General features: G+C 42.7%; 1 protein-coding gene across 1 annotated transcript in view; it reads right to left on the bottom strand.

Moving 5' to 3' along the window:
• Window positions 1-4,958: 4,958 nt before the first annotated feature.
• Window positions 4,959-16,714, bottom strand: part of TMEM120A (transmembrane protein 120A) — a 58,918-nt gene continuing 47,162 nt past the window's right edge. The window contains exons 8-12 of the mRNA XM_040424717.1: window positions 13,481-13,542; window positions 13,305-13,397; window positions 12,106-12,170; window positions 10,150-10,218; window positions 4,959-5,482 (exon numbers count right to left, since the gene is read on the bottom strand). Coding sequence (XP_040280651.1) covers window positions 5,372-5,482; window positions 10,150-10,218; window positions 12,106-12,170; window positions 13,305-13,397; window positions 13,481-13,542 — 400 coding nt within the window. The 3' untranslated portion in view covers window positions 4,959-5,371. The remainder of the gene's footprint in view (window positions 5,483-10,149; window positions 10,219-12,105; window positions 12,171-13,304; window positions 13,398-13,480; window positions 13,543-16,714) is intronic.

Here is a 16,714-nt window from a genome sequence, read left to right on the forward strand (position 1 = left end):
GGCATTATAATACTGGGGGCACTAATACAAGCCAGAGCTCTATAGGAAGAGCAATCTCATACAGGGGGTAGTACAAGGGGGGCATTAATATAGGCCAGAGCACTATGGACAGGTGGCCTTATTACTACTGTGGGCTCTATAGAAGTGCCTCAGGCTGCATTCTTATCTCTGTTAGAGATGATCCGACATAAACCCCAGCTGTCGGCCAGACAAAAATCGGTATTAGTTTGGCCGAAACCCGACATTTATGTGGAAAAGTGGCTGGGGATCTGTTGAATTCCAGATCCGGTGAACGCAGCAGGCTGTTTTCTGCCAGAACAGCCTGCCGGGAATGTTCACCAGAGATGGGAATGTAGCCTTTGAGAGGGGCCTTATTACTGCTGGGGGCACTATGGTGGCATTATTACTAGGCATAATATGGAGGGCATTGCTACTAATGGAGGCACTCTTGGGGAGCATTATTGCTATTAAGAGTACTACAAGGGCACAATGATGGGGCACCCAGGGGGGAGGAATCTAAGATGTCTGTGTGTCAAACTCTGCAGTGACAAGAAGCAGCAGAAAGAAGTTGTCATGGCTGTCTGGTCCGAATTGAGAAGATGAGGAAAGAGAATGTCTACATCAGAAGAGACGTAATAGGTATGTGTTTCTATAGTCTCTTAACAATAATAATGTATTGTATCATAATTGAAATGAACGCAGCACGTCAACCCCAAATCTTTTCTCTGTGTTATACCTGGGCTCTTTTTTCTCTGCTTCTTCCTCAATTTTAACATGCAAACACTTCCATGTGTTTTTTGCATTAGGCTAAATGCATGGTATGGGCACTATAGCCTATGGATAGCTTGCTTTAGGTCAGACACATATGCTATACGCGTATCATCACACGTTATTTGGGATGAGGTGCTTGACCTCCAATGTTATACTCAAGAACTCCCCGACGCGCTGGAAAATTTCCCAGGTGCTGCAGAAGCCTACCATAAAACACCCATGGGTGTAGCGTTGGGATACTACGTCATTAAACTTGGTCCTGGCCTCCAAACACACAATAAGTGGGTGGCACAGCATTGCATAAAGTGTTCATTGCCTGCTTTAAAAGGAGTATGGTTTGTTAAAAGGGCCCAGAAAAAAAAAAAAACCTTTGCACTCATGTACCTTTTGCATTTCATCAGGAAAATTGCATTCTGTATACTGGCTTTTGAAAGGTGGCTCATAATGATTTTGCTGTAATATGAAATTATTACATATACACTAGATATGTGACAATTGCCACATAAGAGGGGGTATGACCCCTGTTTCAATGAAACAACAGTCAAGCATATGTGCTGCTCCATTCAAAGAATATGGGACTCGGTGCACAGACTTGGAGCAATTTGCATGCTTGTTTTCACTCCATTCAAGTGGGGGGGGACACACGACACTCATTCTGCCGATGAGGGCTCTATTGACAGCCCCCCTCCCCTTTTGATCTAGCAGTTGAGGATATGTGATAATTTGTTAATGTTGGAATACCCCTTTAATATCCTAACTGTTAAGAGCCAAGATTAGTCATCTAGCTAGGATTTGCAATGCAGACTTATTTAGTTATGCCAACAGTACAGACCGCCCTCATATACATTGTCCTCCGGACAGGACCAAACATTTTTAACCGGAGCTAAAGGAGTACTTTCCTCCAAATGGATTGGTGAGCAGAACTTAGGCCTCATACACACGAACATATTTTGTTTCCGTGTCTGTTCCGTTTTTTTTTTTGTGGATAGGATGCGGACCCATTCATTTCAATGGGTCCGCAAAAAATGCGGACAGCACAACGTGTGCTATCCGCATCCGTATGTCCGTTCCGTAGCCCCGCAAAACAAATAGAACATGTCCTATTCTTGTCTGTTTTAGGCATTGGAAACAGTGGATCCGCAAAAAAAACGGATGGCATGCGGATGTCATCCGTTTTTTTTTGCAGAACGCAAAACACATACGGTCCTATTCATGTAGCCTTAGACTGCAAACCAGCTGCACACCCTATACATTTTTATGGGGGAATTTATCATGAGGGGAATATTTGAAGTCAGTTTTGTTTGAGTCTGCGTTGTTGTACTTTATGCCAGATTTATCAAATGTCGTATTTTGTTTGATAAATCTGTCTTATTCTTGAACCTAACACCTTTGTCTTAAAAGCTACTCTAGTCTTCCTACTCCATTCCAGTCCTGGAGTGAGATTGCAACTTTTTAAAGTCTCAATGATAAGTCTGGAGTGAAACTCATTAACATAGCTAACTACACCCACATGTCAAAACTGCAAAAAGTTGCAAAAATGCAAGTTTTAAAGCCAGATTTCTGGAGTGAAGGAATGATAAATCAGGGCCTTAGTCACTTAAAAATGTACAAACACATTTTGACAGCAAGGTTGTGGGCTGCTTTCCGTGTCTTGGATGCGTTAACTGCCCTTATATGAGTAAAAGAGACAAGTTTATCCACCCGATTTTTGATGTCCAGTATTACTGTATATTAGACATTTTCTGACTTTTGATTCGACTTTTGTTGTTTATATGCTTTTATGCCCTTTTAAACTGTTATGCATAGTTGAAACCACTCTAGATCTGAAGATAAGACTCAATCAGCATAGATATACCATCAGACAGAAAAGGAAGGATCTCCCAGTGCCCAAACATTTTTCTGACATGGGAAACAGACATATCTAAGATTTAGGATCATTGACCATATCCCTCCCCTGAAGAGAGGTGGTGATAGAGAGGCACTCTTAATGAAGAGGGAGCTTCAGTGGATTTATAGATTGAAGACTTTGAAACTCTATGGTCTTAATGTTGAATTCAAGGTTGGGGATATATGACCTTTCCTGGTTGGCAGATGTGGTAGGAGTTTGGTCATGCCATAATTTTACTCTGTTTTGTATTAGCTTATACTTACAGTTCTTCTCACTTCTCTTTTTTTCCACAGGAAGAAAATTACTTTGCTTCTTTACGATATTTGACCGACCTATCGGCTCTTTTACTTTTATTTCAGTTCTGTATCATTATGATTTGCCATTCTTCCTGTCATTGATGATCACTCTGCATGGACTCCTTGTCCTTACAGAGGTGGCCAGCATTGCCAGTTGATTTTTCCAATACTTTATATTTTTTGGGTAGTCTAGGGGCATTAGTTCCTTTCAATATTTTTAGGATATTTCTTTATGCTTGGTTCAGGCTATGTGATGTGGGACTTACATATGTGTTCCACAAGCCCGCCTTCACCTTATGGACTGTTATTACACAACAAGCTGATGGGCGGCTGTGTGTCGGGGCCGGCTAAAGGTATCCCCTCCTGCCCTGGTTGGAGCTCCCATCTTCAGTTATCTCTGGGGAGTGTGCCCCCTCTAACAGCTATTCCACAGCCAACTTTATTCTGTGGTTCATTTAAGTGATCTTTTGCATAGCTTTTATTACAGTACCCACCCCCAGCTTTCTGCTGGTTTTCATACTGTCTGCTTATATGGCCTTCCTGTTCACCAGTTTGATGTTTGCCAGTGCGCACCTATGACTTTGTATACCATGGTTACCACAGGATAGTGATATTTTACTTAGCTTTATCTGTTTCTTAGTAACCACCTTGTCATTGTAGATGTAGGTTACTGTGGACGCATGCGCTGTATGCTGCTGATGCTCCACTCTGTTTGGGCAAGAGATCTGCATCTGTGCCTGCGCACTTACTCGTTCTTGGTGCGAGCATGTGTTCTGAATACCCTGAAGGCATCATGAGCCCATACTTCAGTGAGCCTTATTTTGTTAATTCATTTGAGATATATACAGGTGAAACTCGGAAAATTTGAATATCGTGCAAAAGTCCATTTATTTCAGTAATGCAAATGGAAAGGAATTGCATTAATGCAGCTTAAAATTAGAATTTTGTGAAAAGGTTCAATATTCTAGGCTCAAAGTGTCACACTCTAGTCAGCTAATTAATCCATACCCCCAGAGCAAAGGGTATCTCAAAATTGTGACTTTGGGGTTTCATAAGCTGTAAGCCATAATCATCCAAATTATAACAAATAAAAGCTTGAAATATCTCGCTTTGCATGTAATGAGTCTATCTCATATGTTAGTTTCACCTTTTAAGTTGCATTACTGAAATAAATGAGCTATGCACGATATTCTACTTTTTTGAGTTTCACCTGTATGAGAAGATATACATTACGCTTTACAGCTGGTGCAGCCACTTATCTCACTTTGATTGTAATGTTCTTATGGGAAGTATTCATCTTTTTTTTAATAAGTACTTGCACTTTATTTCATGTGTGGTGATATTGTAGATTAAATTTTTACATCTGACTATGAACGACATGTCAGCAGTGTATGTGTGTTTACAGATTCCACTGTACTGCTCCTGTCTCTGCCCCCTGAGCTTGGCTAAATACTGGCACAGCACTTACCCAATGTGCTATGCCAGGATTTAGTGGAGCGGGGCCCTGCCTGAGCTTGCAAAGCTCTCCTGTAAGGTTATGCTATTCAGAGCTTTCAGTAGAGTGGAGGACGCTCAGGCGCAGGAGCTAAATCTTCTGCTCCGCTAAATCCTAGGACATTGATTTAGCCAAGCTCAGGGGGCACTCACAGGAGCAGCGATCGCTCCTGCCCCATTCCACTACTGATGTTAGCTAATTCTAATGTCTTCTGCCAGGATGAACAAGAATTAGGCATGTTGGATTTTAACATATCTGCTCCTTTGTTGCCCTGCTTGGCAACACTGAAAGGGTTGTCCAGGAGTCAGGGAAAAAAGGATTTTATTTTTTTTCTGGAAACTGTGCCAGACTTGTCTCCTTGGCCGTGTCTGGTATTGTAGCTCATCTCCATTCACTGGAATAGGATGCAACAGAGGGTGAAGAGAGTTGTAACACCAGACATAGCCCATGGACCAGTTGTAACCAATCTCATTTTTTCCATCTCTGTAAAACAAAAGGTAAAACCAAATCATTTCTCAAAGGAGTTTATTGCAGATCAGTAATGGTGAACATATACAGGTCAATGAACAAAACCTGAACTGGCCAGCTTAAAGAAAACAAGCTAGACATTTACTCTAAAGACAGTATTGTTCCATTCCCCTTAAACATGGTCTTGCTCTTTATTTTAATACCCTGCACTATAAAGGCTGACAACCGTAATCTCTGCAGGACTGCATATAACCAATGTTATTACATACAAGCAAGGAACCAATGACAAGTTTGTGCTCAACAGAACCCTTGCGGTGTATGAAGACTCTCAAGGCGCATTTAACCACTGCCACTTTCCAGGTCATCTTTTCTGTTTCATGTAAAGCCTATTAGGCTGAATAAAAGTGAGGGTTCAGTCAAGGGTTCCACGATGCCTGTGCTGGGAAATTGGCATTAGTCGTTTTTCTCTTCTGTTTGTTTTTGAAATTTTTGTTGGACAACTCGAAGAGTGGTGAAGAAATTTCCCATGAAGTGGACAAGGAATGGCACTCCACACATAATAACCTGAAAATAAGTTATATCAGGATCACAACACATATTAAGAGACTTGATGGGGGAGATTTATCAAATTGGTAAAAAAGGAAAACTGGCTTAGTTGCCCATAGCAACCAATCAGATGAATCCTTTCATTTTGCAGAGGAACTCTGAAAAAATTAAAGGTGGAATCGGATTGGTTGCTATGGTCAACTAAGCCAGTTCTACTTTACGCCAGTTGTGATAAATCTTCCACGATATCTTATGGAGGAGTTTTCCATTGTTCTCTGTTTTGTTAAGTTAAGATTGAGAGTCAACAATTTAAAATCTCCTACATGTATACAGTACATGCTCGATATTTGTATGCAAAATTTTATTTTCTGTGTACTCTATACTGTTTCACATTTGCGGCTCAGCATTCCAGCAGGCTGTTCCAGCAGAGAAAAGCTTGCCGGAGTTCTCCAGACCTGGCATTGCCGGAATGCCAGTGGTCTCATTAACTATAAAGGGGTTCGGCAGAGATCCAGCCACTACTCGGCAAATATGCCAGGATATGGCCGAAAAGTAAAACCATTGCACGCAACGTTTTTTGTGCGGCCAATTCCCGGCATTCCTGCAGGAAGGCTGTGCCGCAAATGTCAAAAAAGCCTAACTCATTGGTTTAGAACTATATCTGTACACTAGTCATGCCTTCACACGCAGCAGAAATTTCTGCAACTGAAAATGAATTCCATTTATTTGAAATGAAGAAGCCCCATTCACTTCCATGAAGGGAATAGATTTTCAGTCCCAGAAATTTCAGACACATTTGAAGACACCCTAAAAGCAACAGCAGAGCGGAGTAAACACAGAATGGTTTTTGACAATCTGAGTTTCAAAGCCAGATAACTAGGATAGGAATGAGTGAACCCAAACTTTACAAGTTCGGCGTTCGGGCAGTGGAAGAGTCCCATTATGGATTCTGTTATAACATAATTCTAAGACGGAATTCAAAACGGAAGCCTTTAAGAAGCATTCCGGTGTGATCCCTCATAATACAAGTCTATGGCCAAGCATAACGCATCCGTCTGGTTTCCGTTATGCAGGATAAAAAACGAAGTCCTGCATAACAGTATGATATGTCTACTTCATGTTTGGATCATTTTGGGAATGCCATTTTAGTTTTTGGGGACATTTCAAAGCTTAGAAGTTTAGAAGCAAATCTTGAAAATTTTCAAAAACCTTATTTTTAGGGACCAGTTCTGGTCTGAAGTCACTTTGTGAGGCTTACATAATAGAAACCACCCCAAAATGCAACCCTCAAGGTATTCAAAACTGATTTTACAAACATCATTAACCCTTTAGGTGCTCCACAAGAGTTATCGGCAAATGAAGATGAAATTTCTGAATTTCAATTTTTTGCCAAATTTTCCATTTTAATCCATTTTTTCCACTAAGAAAGGGTTAACAGCCAAACTAAACTCTATATTTATTGCCCTGACTCTGCGGCTAACAGAAACACCCCATATGTTGTCGTACACTACTGTACGGCCACACGGCAGGGCGTAGAGGGAAAGGAGCGCCGTGTGGTTTTTGGAAGGCAGATTTTGATGGACTGGTTTTTAGATGCCATGTCCCATTTGAAGCTCCCCTGATGCCCCCCTACAGTAGAAACTCCCTAAAAGTGACCCCATTTTGGAAACTATGGGATAAGGTGGCAGTTTTGTTGGGACTATTTTAAGGGTACATATGATTTTTAGTTGCTCTATATTACATTTTTGTGAGGTAAGGTTACCAAAAATAGAAATACTGAAATTTCATATCCATTTGCCATGAACTGTTGAGGAACACCTAACGGGTTAATAAAGTTTGTAAAATCAGCTTTGCATACCTTGAGGGGTGTAGTTTCTTAGATGGGGTCACTTTTATGGAGTTTCTACTCTAGGGGTGCATCAGTGGTTCTTCAAATATGACATGATGTAAAAAAAAAAAAAGGCCATCAAAATCTGCCTTCCAGAAACCATATGTCGTTCCTTTCCTTTTGCGCCCTGCCGTTTGGTCATACAGCAGTTTACGACCACATATGGGGCATTTCTGTAAACTGCAGAATCAGGGCAATAAATATAAAGTTTTGTTTGGCTGTTAACCCTTGCTTTGTTACCGGAAACAATTGATTAAAATGGAAAATGTGCCAAAAATAGCTGTTTTGGCACAGTTTTAAATATTTTTTTTTTGGACAGTGTTAATCTGGGGGGTTAGGTCATGGGGTATTTTTATAGAGCAGATTCTTACGGACGCGGCGATACATAATATGTCAACTTTTTTACATTTATTTAGGTTTTACACTATATTATCCTTTTATAAACCAAAAAAAAAACATTTTAGTATCTCCATAGTCTGAGTCATAATTTTTTTTGGTTTTTGGCCGATTATCTTAGGTAGGGGCTCATTTTTTGCGGGATGAGGGGACGTTTTATTGGCACTATTTTGGGGGCTATATGACTTTTTGATCGCTTGCTATTACACTTTTTGTTATGTAAGGTGACAAAAAATACCTTTTTTTGCACGTTTCTTTTTTTTTTCTTGACCGTGTTAATCTGGGGGGTTAGGTCATGGGGTATTTTTATAGAGGAGATTCTTACAGACGCGGCGGTACCTAATATGTCTACTTTTTAGTTTTACTCAATATCATTTAAAAAAAAAGGGAACAAGGGGATACTAGTATAAAAGTTATCCACGTACAGGTGGTAACCCTTATCTAGCAGTGGGTGCATAAGGTCCCACACAAGTTTCCCGTTAACACCCAGAGTGGGGGGACATTCTGGGGGGTTGAATATGGGAATCTCGCCCCTCGTACACACGAAACTTGTAATTGTACCCTGAGGTACTCTCACAAAGTTTGTACAGCTTCACGCCATACCTCGCCCGCTTAGAGGGAACATACTGGCGGAAAAGGAGTCTCCCCTTGAAAGCAATGAGAGACTCAACCGCGACCTCCCTTCCAGGTACATAGGCCTGCACAAATTTGGCCCCAAAGTGATCGATGACCGGCCTGATTTTGTACAGGCGGTGATAGGCAGGATCACCTTGGGGGGGGGACATGCTGCATTATCTGCATAATGCAGGCATTTCCGGATGGCCTCAAAACGGGTACGTGTCATGGCCATACTGTAGAGTGGGGTCTGGTAGAGGACGTCCCCACTCCAGTACTGCCTGACACTAGGTTTTTTGACTAGGCCCATATGCAGCATGAGGCCCCAAAATGTCCTCATCTCGGCTGCACTGACCGGAGTCCAGCCACCGGCCCTAGCCAAAAGGGAGCCCGGGTGTTGAGCAACAAACTGTTGGGCGTACAAGTTCGTTTGCTACACCATCAGATTTACAAAGTGGTCACTGAAAAAAAGTAGTCGTATTCAGTGAAGTCCACTGTGGAAATCTGGATTCCTGGTTGGACAACAAAATCAGGAATCGCAGGCTCAAAATGCTCTGGGGTACACCAGACAAGTTCACCGGCAGGGGGCTCAGGTGGACTGATTCGGTAAGCCGGAAAACTAGTACGAGCCCCAGAGCTGCTCGTACTAGCATGGGCCACAGAGTCCCTGGCATGGAGGTCCCCTTGATCCGCCTGGCGGCGTCTCCGCCGCCTTGGGGGCTCATCATCATCGCTAGATGATGAGGACGCGGATGACAACAGGAAAGTGGGGTCATCCTCGTCCTCACTGAGGATCTCGGACTTGGAGGCAAGCTGGGCGTATGCCTCCTCGGCCGAGAACATCCGGCGGGCCATAGGGGAGTGTGCGTGTGTGTGTGTGTGTGCGTGCGTGTCTGTAAATCTTTATTCAGTGTGCGTGTGTGTGGGGGCACGGGTGTTCGTGAACTTTGCCCTACAGCTAAAAAAATAAAGAAAAACAAAAAAAAAGTGTGTGGGGGAGGCAAGTTGCAGCACCCCTGGGGGGGGGTCTAGGGTCACACAGCTAAGTGCTGTGGACCCCAGACACCCGATCAAGGTGCTAAAAGTGCTTTAGAAAAAAAAATTAAAAAATTCCCCCCTCACAATCCCTGCCGAAATCGCCTATACCTACCTGTCCCTACAGACTACAGTGCCTGATGGTGATTGGTGGTGTATCACACCACCGATCACCGTCCTTTCCAGGTTATCGGGTCATCAGAGACCCGAATAACCCGGAAACGCAGCAAACCGCAGGTCTGAATTGACCTGCGGTTTGCTGCGATCGCCGACATGGGGAGGGGTCACAGGACCCCCCTGGGCATTGTCCCACGGTGCCTGCTAATTGATTTCAGCAGGCACCGGGTTCCGATCACCTCCCGCCCTGCGGCAGTGATTGGAACTACACATGACGTACCGGTACGTCATGTGTCCTTAAGTACCCGGACATCATGCCGTATCGGTACGTCATATGTCCCTAACAGGTCAAAGGCTTCTGTTTTGCATTCCATCATAGAATTTTGTTATGTTTCATTATAACAGAATCCATAACGGGATTCCTCCACTGGCCGAAAGCCGAACCTGTAAAGTTCGGGTTCACTCATCCCTACAGATGACCAATCTCCCATTCCATTACACATGGAAACTGGAAACTACTTGAAAAAGTGCCTTGTGTCATACTTACAAGATGTTTTCACTGATAAAAGGCATGTAGATACAGAAGCAGCAGAGGACTGCTGTTCTGAGGAGAAGTAGACATGGGGCTCCTTACCTGCCATTGCTTGCACTCTGGATGCCTGGCTAGTTGGAACAGGGTGATAGCATTATAGAGCTGCCAGAACTGTAATAAAAAGACAGACATACAAGGCTGTGCTGGTTGCCAAAATTACCATTATCCCCATCAATTTTTTTTTGTACGAATATAAATTTAGAGCCTCAGTATATGGGACAAACAGGGGTAGGATTCAAATTTTCAACAGGTTCCCTACTCAACGGCGGACACACAGCGTCACGACACATGTTTACATATATATACACCATATATATGCAACACACAAATACACCATATACATGATACACATACATACACTACACAAACATAACACCCAACTAAGGAGCTAAACTATCAGCGGGGCACGAAGCAAAGGAAGTGAACATCTCCAGCTGCCCTCCCGCCGCCAGAGCACCAGATCGGGACTCAGATGGTAACACGGTTCTCCGATCCAGTTGTAATTTTAACAACCGGATCTGGAGAACTGGAGGGAACTTGCTGAATCCCATGCCTGGACATAAGGTAGCAGACATAACAGCTGCCACAGGACCCAGAAGTCTAGGAGCTGGCTCTGTTAAAAAATGGTAGTTAGTGATAAATTGGAGATGGAAGGAGAGTGTGAAAAGGAAACGGGAGAAATAAGGAAAATACAAAGAGGAGACCAAAATAATCATATGCTTTTTCTGTCCTGATCTCACTTGCTGCTAAAGAGGATTATGGTGGAGAGCCAACCTAATTTAAGATCTGCTACAGGGCCCGCTGAATACTTTTTAAACCCCTCGTGGGGGGGGGGGGGGAGAGATACTTCAGCAATCATACTCTGCACACACTGTGTATACTCAAAATGTTTCAACTTGGGCAATCTACTGCACCTTCCAAATGCCTTGCCAGAGCAGACTGAAGACAATTGAGTCACATCTAATAATTATCAATATTTACAAATGGTCCATAGGATCAATGGTTGTCTCTTAATTACATGTGCTACAAGTAATTACATCCTAAAACGTTACATTTTTAGGATGTGATTACTTGTAGCACATGTAATTAAGAGACAACCATTGATCCTCTGGACCATTTGTAAATATTGATCGTTAAAGTGTCTCAACATGTGTGAATGGGTCAGTTTTGGCAATTGATATACATCTAATAATGCAGGCAAACATGTTTTATGCAAAGCTTCTAGGGGAAATACCTCATACACATGGCATCCTATGAAACATGCAATTATGTTTTTTCCCCCCTCAGATTAGTACAGAGGCATATGAAAGTTGAGACCTCATGCACTTTTACAGTGCAGGCCCTAATAGAGCTGTAATGCAACTGTATATTTAAAGAGGACCTTTCACCATAATAAAACCTCTAAACTAACTATACAGACGCGTAGAGCGGCGCCCAGGGATCCCCCTGCACTTACTGTTATCCCCAGGCACCGCTCCGTTTTCCGGTTATAGCCTCCGGTATCTTCATAGTTAGGCTCCACCCAGGGGAACCTGCCGGCGTCTCATTCTTCCATGCTGTAGCGTTGGCCAATCGCAGCGCTCAGCTCATAGCCTGAGAGAAAAAAAAACTCTCAGGCTATGAGCTGAGCGCTGCGATTGGCCAGCGCTACAGCATAGGAGAAAGATACGCCGGCAGGTTCCCCTGGGTGGAGCCTAACTATGAAGATACCGAAGGCTATAACCGGAGAACGGAGCGGCGCCCGGGGATAACAGTAAGTGCAGGGGGATCCCTGGGCGCCGCTCTACATGTCTGTATAGGTAGTTTAGAGGTTTTATTATGGTGAAAGGTCCTCTTTAAGCTCTTAGCCTAACTTTCCACTACTGCCATGTCCTGTATGCCTACTAGATGACAGCCATGAAATCACATCTTGGAGATTCGTGACATAGAGAGTGTACACTTTTCATGTAAAATACTACAGTGGTTATCATATCGATTTACTGCTGTGCAGAGACTTACTTGGCCAAAGAAGAGGAATGGTAACAGAAAGGTCAATCCCCTCCACATCCATGACTGAAACCCCTCTGAAACAGGTAAATCATAGAAGCAGAATTTAAACTGTTAATCACAGTGAGATGTTTTGGTGCATATGGTTTTGGTGCAAAAATTTAAAAACGTATTGCCTAATGTTCTATACCAAGAGTGTCACAGATCACAGAGAGAAGGGACTATACAGCCTGTGTGTCTGGACACAACCTCACTTGTATTCAGTCAATGGGGAAAACCAAGGATGTCGTGCCGATGAAGTTAGGGAAAGCAGTTAGGAGAATTACTGTGGCCGCTTTCCTCTCATTTATGTAAAATGATTATATGGAAAAGAGAAGTAATATAAAATACAGGACACAGATTTAATTCCATATTAAGAGGATATTCAGAAAAGGCGGACCCCAAATTACCCCCTTTTTCTTTATAACTTGAGAATTCAGGACCGTGTCCATAGCTGCCCCACTACATCTATTATGAACTTTATTCCCTGGACTACTACTACTTCCATTTTAGCCTTCACCACCACTCCCCTCCTCTCCATGCTCTGTGTGCTGTTGCATGGCTGATTCTAATTGTTAATCAGCTTTTGCTGTAAATTGTGGACTGCCCCCTCACTTCTTTCCATGTGCTTACTGTTCTTGTTTACCAATGAAGGTGTGCTATTCAGATTGTCTGTCCCTGCACTGAATTTCTACCTGTTAACTGACTTTGATACTCTGCTGCCTTTCCTGGTCTTAGTCTGTTTACCATACTGACCCTTTGCTGCCTGCCCTGACCTCAGATTAGTCTTATGGAATTGCACAAACTCTGCCTGTTCTGACCTCTGCTTGTTTACAGACTAAGAGTTTTGCCTGAGCCCTTGGTGCTTCACAACGATGTCTTTGACCACAGTGTTTCAGTTGACAATTACAACAGTACAATTCCAAGACTTAGTGGCCTGGTGGGCCTTGCGGTGAACGCCAGATCCCTGAATAGGGGTTAAAGGGTGAATACTAGGGGGATCACGAGGATAATGCCCTTAGGCCTAGATCAATGGGTACTTTTAAAGGATACAACTTATGAGTTACTCTTAGGTAAAATTTACTTTGAGCAAGTCAGTATATCAATTATAACAGGTTCCAGGAGGGGACATTAATAAAATTCTTCCAGATAAATATATGGCTTTGACATACCCACAGTCAGATCCATGTTATGCCTCTCCCCAAGAGCACGTAATCTGTACAGACAACCACTTTGATAGTAGTACTGCAGGAACTGTACAAAACCTATTGAGAAAAGGAATATTAATAAGAGTGGTCCAGATAAATGGATATTCAGAGACATAATATTTGTAAGGATATGTACGTACTTTGGTAAATGGAGAAAGAAAGGTATTGACTTCTGAACATCTGGTACATTAATCCATCTGGCCTAAAAATAAAGTCACAAATTTACAGGCTTTTATACTGCTTACAGTATCCCTAAGTACACAGTGCTGTCCTAAATATATTAAAAACATAGGGTTTGGGTCATACATCACTCTGTGGCACTTTAAAAAAAAAAAAAAAAAAAAACATACAAATTTATTGGAGAAAGTTGGTGATACTTCAGAGTCATCATCTGCACTTTGATTAGAAAAGTGGCATAAAACAATCCTAGGTCCATCCTGCTGCTGTCTTTCACCTACAGATTTATTAACAGGCTCTGTGGTTGATAAATCTAAAGCATTCTGCACTAGGGATAGGACTAGTTTTCATAGCGTGCACAGTAGTTTATTTGTTTCTGCTTTGTACATATTTGTATATCTCTTGCTTTTATTTTGCAGGTTCTCCAAATGGCAGGTCATGATGCCCTGCGGTGCCACCATGAAATACTGCTGATGGCTGTCAGTTGAAGGGCGAAATATAAATACCACCAAATACCTAGGAAGAGTGCGGTCATGCCAATGTGCTGTGCCACTATGCTTTTGGGAGGAGCAGAGAGGACGGGATAGAAGGAAGATGTTTGGCAACATTGGCAGATGTTATGGATGGTATACATACAGTTCAAACTGAACTGCTTTGGCCTCTTAGACAATTATGCCGAAGGGCTTTCCACCTGGGAGTTAGTGGTTAGCTGAAGGCAGTTAAAGGCTTATTTATCGGGAGAAATTGAACAAGGCTGGAGAAGCTTGCCCACCGAAAAATTGGAGGTGGGCTGGAGGCCAGGAGGTCTACTGAGAAGCTATGTAGTAGGTCGCTTGGTGTGTCTGAAAGAGTTCCGGAGGGGAATGGTACAGCTGCTTTGATCTGGTTGTGAAGGAGTGTGGTCGGTGCTTTATACAGCTCCTGTTGGCACAGTATGGGCTGTGTCATCAACCTAGGGGTTGTGTCACTTCAGCAAATAACATTTATTATGTAGAGAAAGTTAATACACAGTACTGACTAATGTATTGTTATTATCCATATTGCCTCCTTTGCTGGATGGATTCATTTTTCCATCACATTATACACTGTTTGTTTCCATGACTACAACCACATTGCAATCCATCAGTGGTAGCCGTGCTTGCACGCTACAGAAAAAGCTCCAGCCTATGTGCACTCCGACGGTTCTGGCCACCAGAGAGGCCTGCGCTTTTTCCTATAGTATGCAAGCACGGCCACCGCTGATTTATTGCAGAGTGGCCGTAACCATGGAAACAAGCAGTGTATAATGCGATGGAAAGATGAATCCAGACTAAATAAAAATCACAGAAAAAGATAAAAAAAAAACATTTTGCACGATGTAATAAATGAATCTGCCAATGTTCATGGCTACATTTATAAAAGAAAAATCACATAAAATAATGTACTAATACAATAGATGCAAATATTATATATGGACTAAGCCCTCATTCTGATATGATAAATTCTGAGACTCTCAGCCAATATATTTTGATCAATACACATCTGTGCCCGCCTACCAGTGCCAAGGTGGTCTCAGTCAGGCAGGTCCTACTCTAACACTGGGTTCACACCTGAGCGTTCTGAAAGGAGCGCTCTGTATGCGCGATTGTACGGGCGTTTACAAATCGCGCATACAGAGACAAGCGAACACACATTGTCACGCGTTCCCGAAAGTCTATGTACGGGAACGCGCGACAAAACGCCCCAAAGAAGCTCAAGTACTTGTTTGAGCGTCGGGCGTTTTACAGCGCGATCGTACGCGCTGTAAAACGCCCAGGTGAGAACCATTCCCATAGGGAAGCATTGGTTTCTCCTTGTTGTGCGTTTTACAGCGCGTAGGAACGCTCTGTAAAACGCTCAGGTGTGAACTGAGTGTTAACCTGCCTATGCCATTAGGCATCTACATTCAGGAGAGCAGACCCTGCACATATAGTTTGGTGCTCCTAGTTACCTCTGTGTGCAGTTTTGATCAAAATATACTGGCTGAGAGTAGAGATTAGCGAATTAAATCCAATAAAGTGGAATTTGATCCGAATTTTAGGATAAATTCGATTCGCCACAAAGCCGAATTTGCTTGTGCTTCGTGGTAGCAAATCGATTTAACCTGAAATACAGTAAAAAACTAAAATACTTACTTCCTCCATTTTCTCACAACGGGCCGGCCGCCGCCATCTTGATGGAAGATCTTGGACAAAATCCTGTGTGTGGTGACGTGTGACGTCACTACGCCAGCGAAATGACGTTGTCATGCCAGGGCTGTGTGAGATATTGTGCAAGACCTTCAAGCAAGATGGCGGCAGCGAGCAAATGGAGGAGGTAAGTATGAATAAAAAAAAAATAATTCGGTTACTTTTAGGCCTCTTTCACACTACCGTTTTTTTTTTCGTTTTGCGGGCCGCTTTTTGCGTTCCGTATACGGAACCAATTCATTTTAATGGGTCCGCCAAAAAACGGAATGTACTCCGTATGCATTCCGTTTCCGTATCTCCGTTCCGTGCAAAGATAGAACACGTCCTATATTTGGCCGCAAATCACGTTCCGTGGCTTCATTAAAGTCAATTGGTCCGCAAAAAAAAAGGAATGCATACGGAAATGCATCCGTATGTCTTCCGTATCAGTTCCGTTTTTTGCGGAACCATCTATTGAAAATGTTATGCCCAGCCCAATTTGTTCTATGTAATTACTGTATACTGTATATGCCATACGGAAAAACGGAATAGAAAAAATTGGGCTGGGCATAACAATTTTAATAGATGGTTCCGCAAAAACGGAACGGATACGGAAAACATACGGATGCATTTCCAAAGCTTGGACCCACAAAGCCCGATTTTCTGCCTGGATAAAACCCCCATCTCTCCCGCCTGCACCACTGAGCGGGACAAAAGAGGTCCATTTCTTCCTCTTGGGGATCGGCGCAAAAAAAGTATCGTGGTCTTGATATCTGGTCGCAAAGCTAAGTACCACAAATCATGTTACCCCCTGATGAACCTAATAAATATTAGGCGAAACGCGTCTGGGATAACTAGTGACTATTACATTTTGGGAATTACTAGTGATTGTCAGATTTTGATCTTTAGAGAGTAACGGTGACATTTATCCATATAGAGCACCATTTATTCTTTACTTTTTTCATCCTGGAGCATTTTTTATATGTAGGGATATCTAGGGACCGGTTAGCA

This window comes from Bufo bufo, chromosome 3 (genome assembly GCF_905171765.1).
Source record: "Bufo bufo chromosome 3, aBufBuf1.1, whole genome shotgun sequence".
NCBI classification, from domain to species: Eukaryota; Metazoa; Chordata; class Amphibia; order Anura; family Bufonidae; genus Bufo; species Bufo bufo.